This window comes from Hypanus sabinus, chromosome 1 (assembly GCF_030144855.1).
Source record: "Hypanus sabinus isolate sHypSab1 chromosome 1, sHypSab1.hap1, whole genome shotgun sequence".
In the NCBI taxonomy this organism is placed as follows: Eukaryota; Metazoa; Chordata; class Chondrichthyes; order Myliobatiformes; family Dasyatidae; genus Hypanus; species Hypanus sabinus.
In genome coordinates, this window is record NC_082706.1 from 125,767,737 (window position 1) to 125,782,231 (window position 14,495).

The 14,495-nt window shown below is 43.5% G+C and overlaps 1 protein-coding gene across 15 annotated transcripts in view; it reads left to right on the plus strand.

The window, feature by feature from the left end:
• The window catches only part of LOC132397252 (focal adhesion kinase 1), a 545,830-nt gene that overhangs the window by 330,208 nt on the left and 201,127 nt on the right, over positions 1-14,495 (plus strand). For all 15 annotated transcript variants that reach the window (XM_059975823.1, XM_059975834.1, XM_059975802.1 and 12 more), the window contains 2 exons: positions 6,267-6,407; positions 9,933-10,010. In XM_059975823.1, coding sequence (XP_059831806.1) covers positions 6,267-6,407; positions 9,933-10,010 — 219 coding nt within the window. The remainder of the gene's footprint in view (positions 1-6,266; positions 6,408-9,932; positions 10,011-14,495) is intronic.

A 14,495-nucleotide genomic window follows, 5' to 3' on the forward strand; every position in this document is an offset into this window, starting at 1 on the left:
GTTGAGCTCTAATTCTTTCAAATCAACAAGATGTGCTTTCCTTCTTGCTTGCAGCATTTGTTAATTTTACAATTTTTGTGTACTGAGACATCAGAATTCGTATTAAATGTGTTCTTTCCCAGACTCTCACCATTAAAGAATCTTTCTTATTTTTGTCTAGTCAGTTGTCTGTGTCATTTCACAGCTCTGTGTCCTCTTCACCATCTAATTTCTTCTCTTGCTTTGTATAGTCAGCAAACTTAGCTATATTTCATTTCATTTCATTTCCTTATCTGACAGTATTTACTGCCAGTAAACTTAAAAATGACTTATTTATGACAACTGTCGTCAATTGCAGTACCATTCCTTTATCTATATAAATACCAGTAACCACAATCCCTGAGCTCTAATTTTATTCAGTCAGCCTCTTGTGTTGCACTTTATCAAAAATTTTGACAAGGTTGATTCCACCTTAGCTGTCCCACTGGTTACAATAACTGCCAATTATCCTGTTTAATTATTGAACACATAGTAGCGGTGTGCTACACGCAGCACTAAAATAACGACACGGAGTCGGTAAACTGCAGTTAAAGAAGATTTTATTCGAACTTCACGGCTTCGCTTTAAAGCCCTGATCCCACCCTCCCCGGGTGCGGATGCTGTAGGAAACACGTATTCACAGTCCCGTGCGAGCTTTTCCTTTTGTTAGTGAGGCAGACCTGGCGCCCTTTTGGGACTGGCCTTTATGCCGGCGCGCTGGCTATTTGTGAGCCGGTTCGAGTGTGCTAGGAAGTGGGTCGCCACATAACCCCCCCCCAGAACCGGTGAAACACCCCCCCAATGTCCACAGTCTGGGCCGGAACCTGTTTGGGAGGTCGGCCCCTGCCCCACGGTGCCGGGAACTCGACCGGCTGCGCCACGTCCACATGGGCCGATTTGAGTCGGTCCACCATGAAAACCTCCTCTCTCCCCCCAATGTCCAGCACGAACGTGGACCCGTTGTTCAGGAGCACCGTAAACGGCCCCTTGTAGGGACGTTGCAGCGGTGGCCGATGCCCACCCCTTTGTACAAACACAAACTTACAGTTCTGCAGGTCTTTGGGTACGCAGGTCGGGTTCTGCCCATGCTGCAAAGCGGGTATGGGGGCCAGGTTGCTGAGCCTCTCGTGTAGTCTGCCCAGGACTGCTGCGGGTTCTTCATCGTGCCCTCTTGGGGCTGGTATGAACTCCCCGGAGACGACCAGGGGTGCGCCGTACACCAACTCGGCCGACGAGGCATGCAGATCGTCTTTGGGCGACGTGCGGATGCCGAGTAGGACCCAGGGAAGCTCATCCACCCAGTTAGCTCCTCGCAGGTGGGCCATGAGAGCCGACTTTAGGTGACGGGGGAAACGCTCCACCAGGCCGTTCGACTGTGGGTGGTAGGCAGTTGTGTGGTGCAGCTGTGTCCCCAAAAGGCTGGCCATAGCTGACCACAGGCTGGAGGTGAACTGGGCGCCTCTGTCGGAGGTAATGTGAGCCGGTACACCAAAGCGGGTCACCCAGGTGGTGATTAGTGCCCGGGTGCAAGATTCGGAGGTGGTGTCGGTGAGCAGGATTGCCTCCGGCCATCTGGTGAACTGGTCCACAATAGTGAGGAGGTGCCGCGCTCCGCACAACACTGGCAGGAGGCCCACGATATCCACATGAATGTGGTTGAAACGCCGGTGGGTGGGGTGGAACTGCTGCGGCAGAGCTTTGGTGTGCCACTGTACCTTGGCCGTCTGGCAGTACATGCACGTTTTGGCCCATTAACTGACCTGCTTGCGGAGACCGTGCCAAACGAACCTGTTGGAGATCATCTGGACGGTTGCCCTGATGGAGGGGTGTGCTAAGTTATGAATGGAGTCGAAAACACGGCGCCGCCAAGCTGTCGGGACGACTGGACAGGGCTGGCCGTTGGTGACGTCACAGAGTAGGGTCCTCTCATCTTGGCCTACGGGGAGGTCCTGGAGCTGCAAACCGGAGACTGCGGTTCTGTAGCTAGGGATCTCCTTGTCTGCCTGCTGCGCCTCTGCCAGCGCCTCAAAGTCTACCCCTTGGGAAAGGGCATGAATGTTAGGGCGAGAGAGCGCGTCTGCCACAACATTGTCCTTACCTGAGACATGCCGGACATCCGTCGTGTATTCAGAGATGTAGGACAGATGGCGCTGCTGGCGGGATGACCAGGGGTCGGACACCTTCATGAATGTAAAGGTAAGCGGCTTGTGGTCCGTGAACGTGGTGAAGGGCCTACCTTCCAAGAAGTACCTGAAATGCCTGATTGCCAGGTATAGTGCCAACGGTTCCTGGTTGAAAGCACTGTATTGGAGCTCGGGCAGTCACAGGTGTTTGCTGAAAAACGCCAAGGGTTGCCAGCGACCAGCAATGAGTTGCTCCAGTACCCCACCGACTGCCATGTTGGATGCGTCCACTGTGAGGGCGGTAGAAACGTCCATTCTGGGGTGCACTAGCATCGCGGCGTTTGCCAAGGCTTCTTTCGTTTTAATGAAAGCGGCGGCGGACTCCTCATCCCAGGTAACGTCCTTGCCCAGACCCGACATCAGGGCGAACAGGGGGCACATGATTCGGGCAGCAGAAGGGAGGAAGCGGTGGTAGAAATTTGCCATGCCCACGAATTCCTGAAGGCCTTTGATTGTGGTGGGTTGAGGAAAATGGCAGACTGCGTCTACCGTAGCGGGCAGAGGGGCTGCCCCGTCCTTAGTAATCCTGTGGCCCAGGAAGTCGATGGTGTCGAGCCCGAACTGGCATTCGGCCGGGTTGATTGTTAGACCGTATTCACTCAGTCGGGCATAGGTTGATGGAGGTGGGACAGATGCTCCTGACGACTGCTGCTTGCTATGAGGTTGTCGTCCAAATAGATGAAAGCGAAGTCCAGGTCGTGTCTCACCGCGTCCATTAACCGCTGGAACGTCTGCGCGGCATTCTTCAGGCCAAACAGCATGCTGAAGAACTCGAAAAGGCCAAACGGGGTGATGAGTGCCGTTTTGGGGTCGTCGTCCGGATGCATCGGGATTTGATGGTATCCCCGGAAGAGGTCTACATTGGAGAAGATCTTTGCGCCGTGCAGGTTTGCTGCAAAATCCTGAATGTGCGGCACAGGGTAGCAGTCCTGTGTTGTAGCCTCGTTCAGCCTGCGGTAGTCGCCACATGGTCTCCAGCCCCCTGTCGCTTTGGGCACCATGTGCAGGGGGGAGGCCCATGGGCTGTTGGACCTCCGTATGATCCCCAATTCCATCATCCTCTTAAACTCCTCCTTCACCAGTCGGAGCTTGTCCGGGGGAAGCCTTCGAGAATGGGCGTAGAGGGGTGGTCCTTGGGTCGGGATGTGGTGCTGTGCGCCGTGTCGGGGCATGGCTGCCATGAACTGCGGTGCCAGAACCGATGGGAAATCTGCCAGGACCCTGGTGAAGTCATTGTCGGACAGCGTGATGGAGTCGAGGTGAGGGGCTGGCAACTGGGCTGCACCCAGGGAGAACGTCTGAAAGGTCTCGGCGTGGACCAGTCTCTTCCTGGGCAGGTCGACCAGTAGGCTGTGAGCCCGCAAAAAATCCGCACCCAGAAGCAGTTGGGCTACGGCGGCCAGTATGAAGTCCCACGTGAACCAGCTGGAGCCGAACTGTAGCTGCACCGTACGAGTGCCATAGGTCCTTACTGTGCTGCCGTTAATGGCCCTCAGGGGGGGACCCGGTGCCCTGTTGCGGGTGTCATAACTCGTCAGAGGTAAGACGCTGATCTCGGCACCGGTGTCAACGAAAAAACGGCGTCCCGACCGCTTGTCCCACACATACAGGAGGCTATCCCGATGGCCAGCCGCCGTAGCCATCAGCGGCGGCTGGCCCTGGCGTTTACCAGGAACTTGCAGGGCGGGCTACAGCGGCGGGCTTCTGCGCCCCACCGCTGGTGGCAGAAGCACCATTGTTCGTTGGGCTCCCCACCCCTGCCTCTGGGGTTAGCGGGCTCTGTGGCCGGGCCGGGTCTGGTTTGCTGCTGGGAGCATGGCCTGGTGATCTGTGCGACGGATGCCCCACTCACCTTCTTGGCATTCTACAGCAAGTCCGCCTGGGCTGCCACCTTCCAGGGATCACTGAAATCCGCGTCAGACAGCAGCAGGCGTAATTTCTTGGGCAGCTGCTCCAGGAATGCCTGCTCAAACATGAGGCAGGGCTTGTGTCCACTGGCCAGAGGCAACATCTCATTCATTAAAGCTGATGGAGGTCTGTCTCCCAAACCATCGAGGTGTAGTAAACGGGCAGCCCGCTCGCGCCGTGAGAGTCCGAAAGTCCTTACAAGTAGGGCTTTGAAGTCCGTGTATTTGCCATCCTCCGGGGGCGACTTTATGAACTCCTCAACCTGGGCGGCTGTCTGCTAGTCAAGGGAGCTCTCCACGTAGTAGTAACGTGTGTCCTCTGAGGTTATCTGCCGAACGTGGAATTGGGCTTCTGCTTGCTGGAACCATAGGTGAGGTCGCAGCTTCCAGAAGTTTGGCAGTTTCAACGAAATTGCATGAACAGGTGCAGTGTCGTTCATCTCCGGTCCAAATATCATTTGGACCGTCGGGGTCACCAATTGTAGCGCTGTTCTACACACAGCGCTAAAATAACAACACAGAGTCGGTAAACTGCAGTTAAAGAAGATTTTATTCGAACTTTGCGGCTTCGCTTTAAAGTCTTCCTGATCCCGCCCTCCCCGGGTGCGGATGCTGTAGGAGGCACGTATTCACAGTCCTGCGCGAGCTTTTCCCTTTGTTGGTGAAGCAGACCTGGCGCCCTTTTGGGACTGGCCTTTATGCCGGCGCGCTGGCTATTTGTAAGCCGGTTCAAGTGCGCTAGGAAGTGGGTCACCACAACGTTGACATTAAAACATTTTAGAGAATGGTGTACTACTATATTAGATCAGTCAACTATTTCATAGTGTAAATCACCATCAATGTTTTGGTTTGAAATAATTCCTATTTTAGAATTTCCCATCCTTGCAGTAGTGTTGTTTACTAGATTGATTCTTAAGAATGTTGCAGGCACGCCTGTAAGTTATGGTCATTCATGTCATTGATGAATGCATTTTGCTTGAGTCATTTGACTGGCATTATTGGGGAGAGATAGTAAACCTTGGTGCAGGGCAAAAGCATGTATAATTATTGTGTTGTCCAGCATGGGAAATGGAGAAAACAATTTGTATAGGGATTGATGTGAACCTGTTTAATCCAGCTTGGAAATGTCCATTCCAGTATCCAGTGTGTCTACTACCAAAATTCCATATAACCATTTAACGGTTACAGCACTGAAACAAGCCATCTCAGCCCTTCTTGTCCATGCCGAACGGTTCCATGTACCAAAATACTGCAAGCATTAAGTATGATGGTTAAAAGGTGGAAGAAGCTGCAGCTGAACATCTGTGTATGGTGAGGATCTACTATCCAGAAGTGGTTGCATTGAATCGCTCTCTGCCTCTAGCTGTTGGCTTGGGGCAGCATTGGGATTGGTGCCACAACACCAGAATTGGAGGAAACCTTTTAGTATTTGCTGCTCTATCTGGGTTTGGAGGAACTCATCTGATCTTGATACATATTACACTGATACTCGCCCCTGCTTATCTCTCTCTAAGTACTTCACTTACGTCCTGAATGGGTGGTTCATTTTGGAATGGGGTTTCCAGCAAGCTGGGTTACACACCTCTTCCTTTGCTCCTTATTCCTGTCTCCCTGAAGTACTGTATCTTTTTCAAAATCTCATTTCTGTCTTTCTGTGCCAGTGAGTTATCAAAGGTGTCCAGTTTTTGGCAAGAGTAATAACATTTTTGCAGGGTATGGATGTAGCTTCCTTTTGAGATTTACAGTTATTTTTCATGATCTCATTGCCCTTCCAATCCCTTTTATCTGTTGATTTTGCTGCTTTTATGCTAATACTTATTCACCATGTTAAAATATGATCCTGAAAAATAGTATTTGAAAAGATTTTGTGATTATGTTTCTCAAATTGTAATAACATCTGTGGCATATTTTAACTTTCTCTTGAATGAGATTGTAACTGAAAGCCTCAATTAATAAAACCAGTAACTCATTGTGATTAACTTTTACAAAAATATAAAAAGATGATTAAAGCTGTAGGTCACATTATGAGCTAGAATACCAGAGCTTATTAATAACAATATTGAAAGCAAAGTACTCTTAATAATCAGCTGTGTTTTTCAATTGGATGCATTATCCCAAGATTTTCCTCCTAAATTTGATTAATTCATGTTGTTTATAGGCAAAAACACTGAGGAAGTTGATACAGCAATCTTTTCGTCAGTTTGCCAATTTGAATGAGGAGCAAAGTGTTCTGAAGTTCTTTGAGATTCTGTCTCCAGTTTACAGATTTGACAAGGAGTGTTTCAAATGTGCTCTTGGGGTAAGCATTTGTATTGGTGTCTCGGTAATTTACTGAAAAACATGGTTCTCTTAAGGTTATTTAACACCCTATGGGTTAAAATTCTAAAGATAGCAGTAGATTGATGTGGTAGTAATTTGGTAATAGCCTTATCCTGATTTAATCCTAGTCTAATCATGGGATAATTTACAATAACCAATAAAACTACTATAATTCAGCAGAAAATTATATATTTGCATATGTGTTTTTATTTAGTTTCATGTGTCTATTGGTTGTTTTTACTGCTTTTAAACAGTCTTCTGAAGAATTTCCCCAAAATAAAAAGTGTTCTGATAGAAGAAATTGTTCAGTGTTCATGTTTGTCCATACTAGAAATTGCTGAGTATTTTTAATCAATGTATACTTGTAAATACTTAAGCAAGTCCATAATTTATGAATCAGCAATCTTGTAGAAAATATTACTATGACATATGTGAAGTTTATTTACCAAGCAATCTCCATCAGTCTATTGGAGAGCCTTTAAATCATTTTATTTTATTCTGATTACTTGTATTTAAACTTATTCAATTTTCAAATATACTACACAAATCATTGTCTGTGATTTTAATTTTCTTTATATTTATGCACCACTCCAAACACCCAATTTCATAATATTATACAAAAATCTAATAAGTAATATCACAACCTCAATGAGGAGCTTAAACATCACATTGTAATAAGTTTTATCTTTCTATTCTGTTTACTGCGAATTGTAATATTATAGATGAGTAAAAAATTTCATCATGAAGAAAAATATATTTACCCTAGAAAGAATAGCATCAAAGTTCTGTTAATAGTTATTTAATAACATTTTTAAACTCTTTTATTAGTTGGCCAACATTCTGTAGAGAAACTCTTCCAAAGGAGCACTTTTGAGTAATGTTAAAATGAGAAAAAAACTTTATTGTGTTACGTACCCGTAACTGGGTCACTTACCAGCAAAGATAGAGAGGTCCGTTTGAAGTCTGATGGTACTATTTTTAACAGTATTTATTGATAAAAATACACAAAAATAATATCAATGCAAACATACAGATAATATACGTCGTCAGTGCTAAATCTAAAAGCGCGGGTATAATAATACTCAATAAGAAATAGCTCTATTGTTGTCTGGGGATAATGTATTGTCCGATGGAAATATAAAAGTCACTTTAGTTCATTCAAGCTGCAGGCTGCAGCCTTTGGTTGGAGTCAAGAGAGAGAGTTTTAAAACTTGCCCATTCCTTTTATGATGTCAATCCTTCGAGAGTCGCTGGGGCTGACTTCTCCTTTGTGTTAGCTAAAGCCGTGCTTCCGTGGTAAGACCCACCAATTCCAAGGCAAATGGAAAAGGACGCATGTGGGCTTTCCACCGGCTTTTGCTATTACGCTGTTACAGGAGTTCTAGCGTTTTTTCTGGTGCGTCTAAAGGGGCTGTTCCCCAGACCCTCTTTTATCCCCACTCACGGGGTCTCAGATGTCACTCAGGGTGGAATGATGCCATCCCCCAACCAACCCATGTTGCCTGAGGGCTTCCACGAAGCATAGTACTCAATACACAATTCCATCTCCAAGAGACAATGACCTTTTCAGTGGCTTTGTATCGCTGGGGGCCAGGACATTCCAAACGTCTCTCTCTCATTTCCTGGGTCTCTTGCCCTGACTTAATAGCGATCTTGCGATTCTCAAAAAGGAGGGGCACAGGCGTAACAATTGAAGCCATTAAACATACATCATTATCACCCTAAATTGCTTTATTTTTTTTAACCTTTTAGATTAGAAAACTCTTTTTGAAAATTGAAAAATGTAATTTGTTAGATATATTAGTCAAATTTCCTGGTAGCTAAAAATAATTCTGTCCATTTGTGCAATTGTCCTGCTACATTGCTCTCATTTCCCCATGATGCTCTCTCATTCTTAATCAGAATGTTAGTCATGCAGAAATTTTACTGGATGGAAATGCTTCCAGCCATCTCACTCTTGTTAAATTGTAATTTAATCGTATAATTTTCACCAGCCAGCGTTGTACAATTAATCAAGGAATGTGGAATTACTATATTATTTATTTATAAAATGTTGAAATGGGTTTACAGTAGTCCTTAAATGTCCAGTGAAATATTTCACTAATGAATAGGCATTAAATGAATGCTCATGGTGGCATGAATGTTGATTATGTTACATCACAAAGTCCGTCCTCCTTTGATACAATGTTGTCATGTTTCCTTCATAATTAATAAGATATTTGAAAGAAAAATCAGATTAGTATTTCAACTATGATCCAGAACCCTCATAACACTGCTCCACAGAGCACTAATTTGTTTTGGTGCTAGAGTCCAAACTCTCATTTGAGTGTACTTCTGTCCCTTTTTTAAATAAAACACATCAACTTAAGCTGTTAATGACTTTTCTGGAAACTGCAAAAGTAGCTGTCTTCCCTGTTGTAGTGTACTGCTGTGCTGGAGCATAATGCAATCTGATGCATAGAACTAGCATCCCTGCCCACTGGCCCTGATAGGAGAGCCTGCTTGTGAGCACTAGACATGCAGTGCAAGGATATCGTGATCAGGACATAGTGAGTTTGAGCTGTTGCCAGGAACTGACAGATTGCATGGATCTACAGTCTCTCTCTTCACCTCTTGACAGATGCATAGAAACTGCTGTATTCCCATCCCTTTATTTGACTGCATTGCTCTCCACAACCTGATATTTTTCCATAGTGGCAAGCTCAACAGTCGTTGCAGGCATTCCCAAAGAGATACATCTATGATGTGAATGAGAGAGCCAGCACATTCCAGAGCGTCAGTCACACAAGGAATCGGTACTGCCAGTTCCTAGCAAAGTCCCATGATCTCCATGTCAGCCAGTTTGCTGAATAGCCATACCGTTGGCCCAGCACCACCATGACTAGCTGTCACAGAAAGCCTTTCCACATTAAGCCGTCAGGTGATTCATTGCAGCGGGTTTGCATTTGTTTCCTGGTACAACACAGAGAGCAAGAGTTTGCATCAAGTTCTCAGCAAAGCAGAATTGTCTATAACTCATACTTAGGATATCACATTCAATTCGTTAAAATAGAAAAGCTGAATTATTGTAACAAAATGTCAGACATTGCATGTCAGTGAAAAGAGAAAGATAATGTGATATTTTGTAAGTGCAAAAATATTTCAGTTTTAAGCCTACAGTACCTTTATTGAGAACACCGTTCACCAGCTTTTAACATTATTTGCTTTTAAGTTGTGTCTTTAATGACAATTATCAAAAATACAGAGGAATTTACAAAGGAATTATGGATTGGTGATCTGTAATGTGTATTTTGGCATTGGTCACGCAGATTTAATTTGACAAGTAATTTAATGCCAACAAAGAAGTATTTGTTACTTTCTTTGCAGTACAGTACCAAGAACATGCAATAATTCTGCACATGCATAACTTTCTAGGATACTTGAAGAGTTTGATTTTGTAATATGCATGATTTAAAGCAGAATTAATTGACCACTGAAATTGATTTCTTCTTCTAATCTTTACCAGTCAAGCTGGATAATTTCAGTGGAATTGGCAATTGGACCAGAAGAGGGTATCAGCTACCTTACAGACAAAGGTTCAATGGTATGTAATTTCTTGCTTGTTCACCTAAGTAATCTGCATGTTTTTCCAATCCAACAAACAGAAGAGCTTTCTTTGTAAAATATGGATTATATTTTTGAGGTCTGTGGAGGTCATGGTCAGTGTCCTCCACTATCATGCTTTTGAGTAGTTTCTGCCATGAGTCCTTTTGTTGAAGCTGTTCCATGGGGCTGTTGAATAGGAGTTAGGATTTTGTACCTAATGTAGATGAAGAAAATAGTGATCTATAGAAATTATTTGGAGGGAAACTTCCAATTAGTAGTGTTCACATGCACACACTACCTTATCCATTCTGGTGCTTTTGAAAAAGACTTAGTAAAATTTTGCTGAGCACCAATTGATGCCACATGCTATTGATGTTTTAAAGGACTAGTGGTGGAAAGTGAATGTTAAGGTGGTTGCTTGATCAACTGTTCTCTCTGGTTGATGATTTGGGTGCTGCATCAATTAAAGCAAGCAATGATGTAAATGTGGAATCTGTGGGGAGTTAAGGCAGTGACTCACATATCGAAGGTACTCCTGCTACTCTAGCAACATTATTTATCTAATTTATGTTAACTGCCTTTATGACATAGGGTATTATTCAGCCCTTCAGGTATATTACAACTTCTGGAGCAATCCCATCACCTCACTTACATGTTTTTGCTGTAAATATCCCTCTTGATTTCAGGGTAACATGATTGTGCAATGGTTGGTACAGGGTCAAGGATTTTCTTTAAGGAATGCCATTAGTTGGATCTTGAGGAACTCTACTAGTTCCATCAGTCTCTGGAAAAATACACAGTGGCTGTGTCTTTTATGTTACAATTCAAGCTAAGTTATGTTACAGTTTTATGTTACAATGTGAGCTAAGCACTTCAATAATGTGAACATTTTTTGTGTGCTAGCTTTTATAGCTTTTGGCAATCAGAATGAATGATAAACATAATACTTCCTTCAAAGTACATCTACAAATTGTACTTCTTCTCCAGCCCTTTATCTTTCCAACCCACCTGGCTTCAGCTTATCATCTTTTGAGATATCCTTCCCCTTCTCCCTGTCTTTTATTTTCTAGTGTCCTCCCCCTTTCTTTTCCATCCTGAAGAAGGGTCTCAGCCCAAGCTGTCAACTGTTTATCCATTTCCATATATGATATTTGACTGGCTGAGCTCCTCCAGCATTTTGTGTGTGTTGCTTTGGATTTCCAGCATCTGCAGATTTTCTCGTATTTATGATTTGTTACTAAATGTTTACCAATATTAAGAAAGCTTAAGATTCAGATACTGCTGTATCAAGAGCAAATAGAGAGGGAATGAAAATGGATGTCTTTCTACCATGTTTTCAAAATCCAAATTAACCTGCACAGGAAATCATGTAAAACCAGCTTATGAACAGAAAGTGATGTTTGTACAAAACAAACTACATACAAAGCGAACAACATCTCTATAAGCGGAACAGGCAGGATAAAATAGTATTTTTTGGAAGAAGTGTATGAAATCTTTGAGTTTGTAGTGTAGAGGAGCAGAGGGATCTGGGGGTACATGTCCACAGATCCCTGAAAGTTGCCTCACAGGTAGATAGGGTAGTTAAGAAAGCTTTCAAAAGGGTGTTCATAGGGGTGTTAGCTTTCAAAATTCGAGGGATAGAGTTTAAGAGACGCGATGTAATGATGCAGCTCTATAAAACTCTAGTTAGGCCGCACTTGGAGTACTATGTCCAGTTCTAGTCGCCTCACTATAGGAAGGATGTGGAAGCATTGGAAAGGGTGCAGAGAAGATTTACCAGGATGCTGCCTGGTTTAGAGAGTATGGATTATGATCAGAGATTAAGGGAGCTAGGGCTTTACTCTTTGGAGAGAGGGAGGATGAGAGGAGACATGATAGAGGTGTACAAGATATTAAGAGGAATAGACAGAGTGGACAGCCAGAGCCTCTTCCCCAGGGCACCACTGCTCAGTACAAGAGGACATGGCTTTAAGGTAAGGGGAGGTTCAAGGGGTTTAAGGTAAGTTCAAGGGGGATATTAGAGGAAGGTTTTTCACTCAGAGAGTGGTTGATGCGTGGAATGCACTGCCTGAGTCAGTGGTGGAGGCGGATACACTAGTGAAGTTTAAGAGACTACTAGACAAGTACATGGAGAGATTTAAGTTGGGGTGTTATATGGGATGCAGGGTTTGAGGGTCGGCACAACATTGTGGGTCGAAGGGCCTATAATGTGCTGTACTATTCTATGTTCTGTGTTGTGAATATTGGCATGGTGTAGAAAAGCCTCAGCTAGGTTGCTATGTTCTATTTTGCTCATGATACTTCAGGAAATATTGCAGATTAGATTTGTCTCAACTGGGAGCAAATCAAATTTAAGCTAATTTGCAGAGAAACCAGGGCACATGAAATGTTTTTGGTGTGCAGTTCATTATAATGGTCAAGAATGTCATGTGGCAAATAGAGTAATAAGCTGCTCCATTGTAATATGATTCCATGCAATCAGAAGGGTTGAATTCAAATGAAAAATATTTTAGAAGTTGCAAATCAGAATAAAAGATAACCCATCAATATTTCGAACATAAAAGGATCAGTTATTTTGAATGCAGCATCTTTCAACTGAAATAAAAGTTTTGATTTAACTCTATTGCACCCGGTATTGAAATATTGGTATCACTTCTCTATTTATTTGTTAGTATTTCAGGTCAGTACATAGGTGTATTTCTACAGGCTCATACTGGTCAATTTGCTTTCTCTTTCTTGTTCTTTGAATTCTGATGGATCAGATATCTGCCCTCTTGTACAGAATTTTGCATTGTGCCCTGACTAATTAGTTCACATATGCCTAAAGAGGAAATTAATTACCGCAAAAACAAATGAAATTCAAATGGGAAATACCTGTTAAGCAATTGCTTTGCTACTATCTATATTTTTAAATTATCTTTCTTTGTATCTGGCATTTTTAATATTTTAAACTAGAAACAATACAACTGAAAAAAAATTATATTTTGTCTATTAAAATGTTTGCATTCCATAAGACCATAAAATACAGGAGCAGAATTAGGCCATTTGGCCCATCGAGTCGGCTCCACCATTTCATCATGGCTGATCCTATTTTTCTCTCAGCCCCAGTATCCTGTCTTCTCTCCATGTCTCTTCATGGCCTGATCAATCAAGAATCTATAAACTTCTGCCTTAAATAGACATAAAGACTTGGCCAGCACAGCTGCCTGTGGCAAAGAATTCCACTGATTTACCACTCTGGTTAAAGAAATTCTTTCTCACTTCAGTTCTAAAGGGACACATCTCTACTCTGAGGCTGTGTCCTCTGGTCTTAGACTCTCCCACCATAGGAAACATCCTTTCCACATCCATGGTCAAGGCCTTTCACCATTCGATAGGTTTCAATGAGGTCACCCCTTATTCTTCTGAATTCTAGTGACTACAGCCCCAGAGCCATAAAACATTCTTCATATGAAAAGCCATTGAATCCTGGAATCATTTTTGTGAACCTCCTTTGAACCCTCTCCAGTTTCAGCACATCCTTTCTAAAATAAGAGGCCCAAAACTGCTCACATTCGCCATTGCCTTATAAAGTCTGAACATTGCATCCTTATTTTTGTTTTCTAGTCCATATAACCATATAACCATATAACAATCACAGCACGGAAACAGGCCATCTTGGCCCTCCTAGTCCGTGCCGAACCCTTAATCTCACCTAGTCCCACCTACCCGCACTCAGCCCATAACCCTCCACTCCTTTCCTGTCCATATACCTATCCAATTTTACCTTAAATGACACAACTGAACTGGCCTCTACTACTTCTACAGGAAGCTCATTCCACACAGCTATCACCCTCTGAGTAAAGAAATACCCCCTCGTGTTTCCCTTCAACTTCTGCCGCTTAACTCTCAAATCATATCCTCTCATTTGAATCTCCCCTAATCTCAATGGAAACAGCCTATTCACGTCAACTCTATCTATCCCTCTCAAAATTTTAAATACCTCGATCAAATTCCCCCTCAACCTTCTACGCTCCAATGAATAGAGACCTAACTTGTTCAACCTTTCTCTGTAACTTAATTGCTGAAACCCAGGTAACATCCTAGTAAATCCTCTCTGCACTCTCTCTAATTTATTGATATCTGCCATTCGGATCCGAAAAAATATCATGTTGAACAAATGAAATAGAGGAGTCAATAAAAATTGAAACTCCTTTTACTTTAGCATTCGAATTTGCATGATACTGTTGACCCCGCCAAAATCTAAAAAAACGAAATTTGTCCTCCCTCCTCACATGAGTTTCTTGTACAAAAATGATATGAGCATTAAGTCTTTGGAATACTTTGAAAATCTTCTTTCGTTTAATTGGATGATTTAAACCATTAGTATTCCAAGACACAAAATTAATGGTCTGAGCCATAATTCTATAATCAACCCTTTGGTATAGAAAGGGTTAACCAACTTATAAACTCATGCACCCGGAAGAGGAACAAAAGTAGTGAG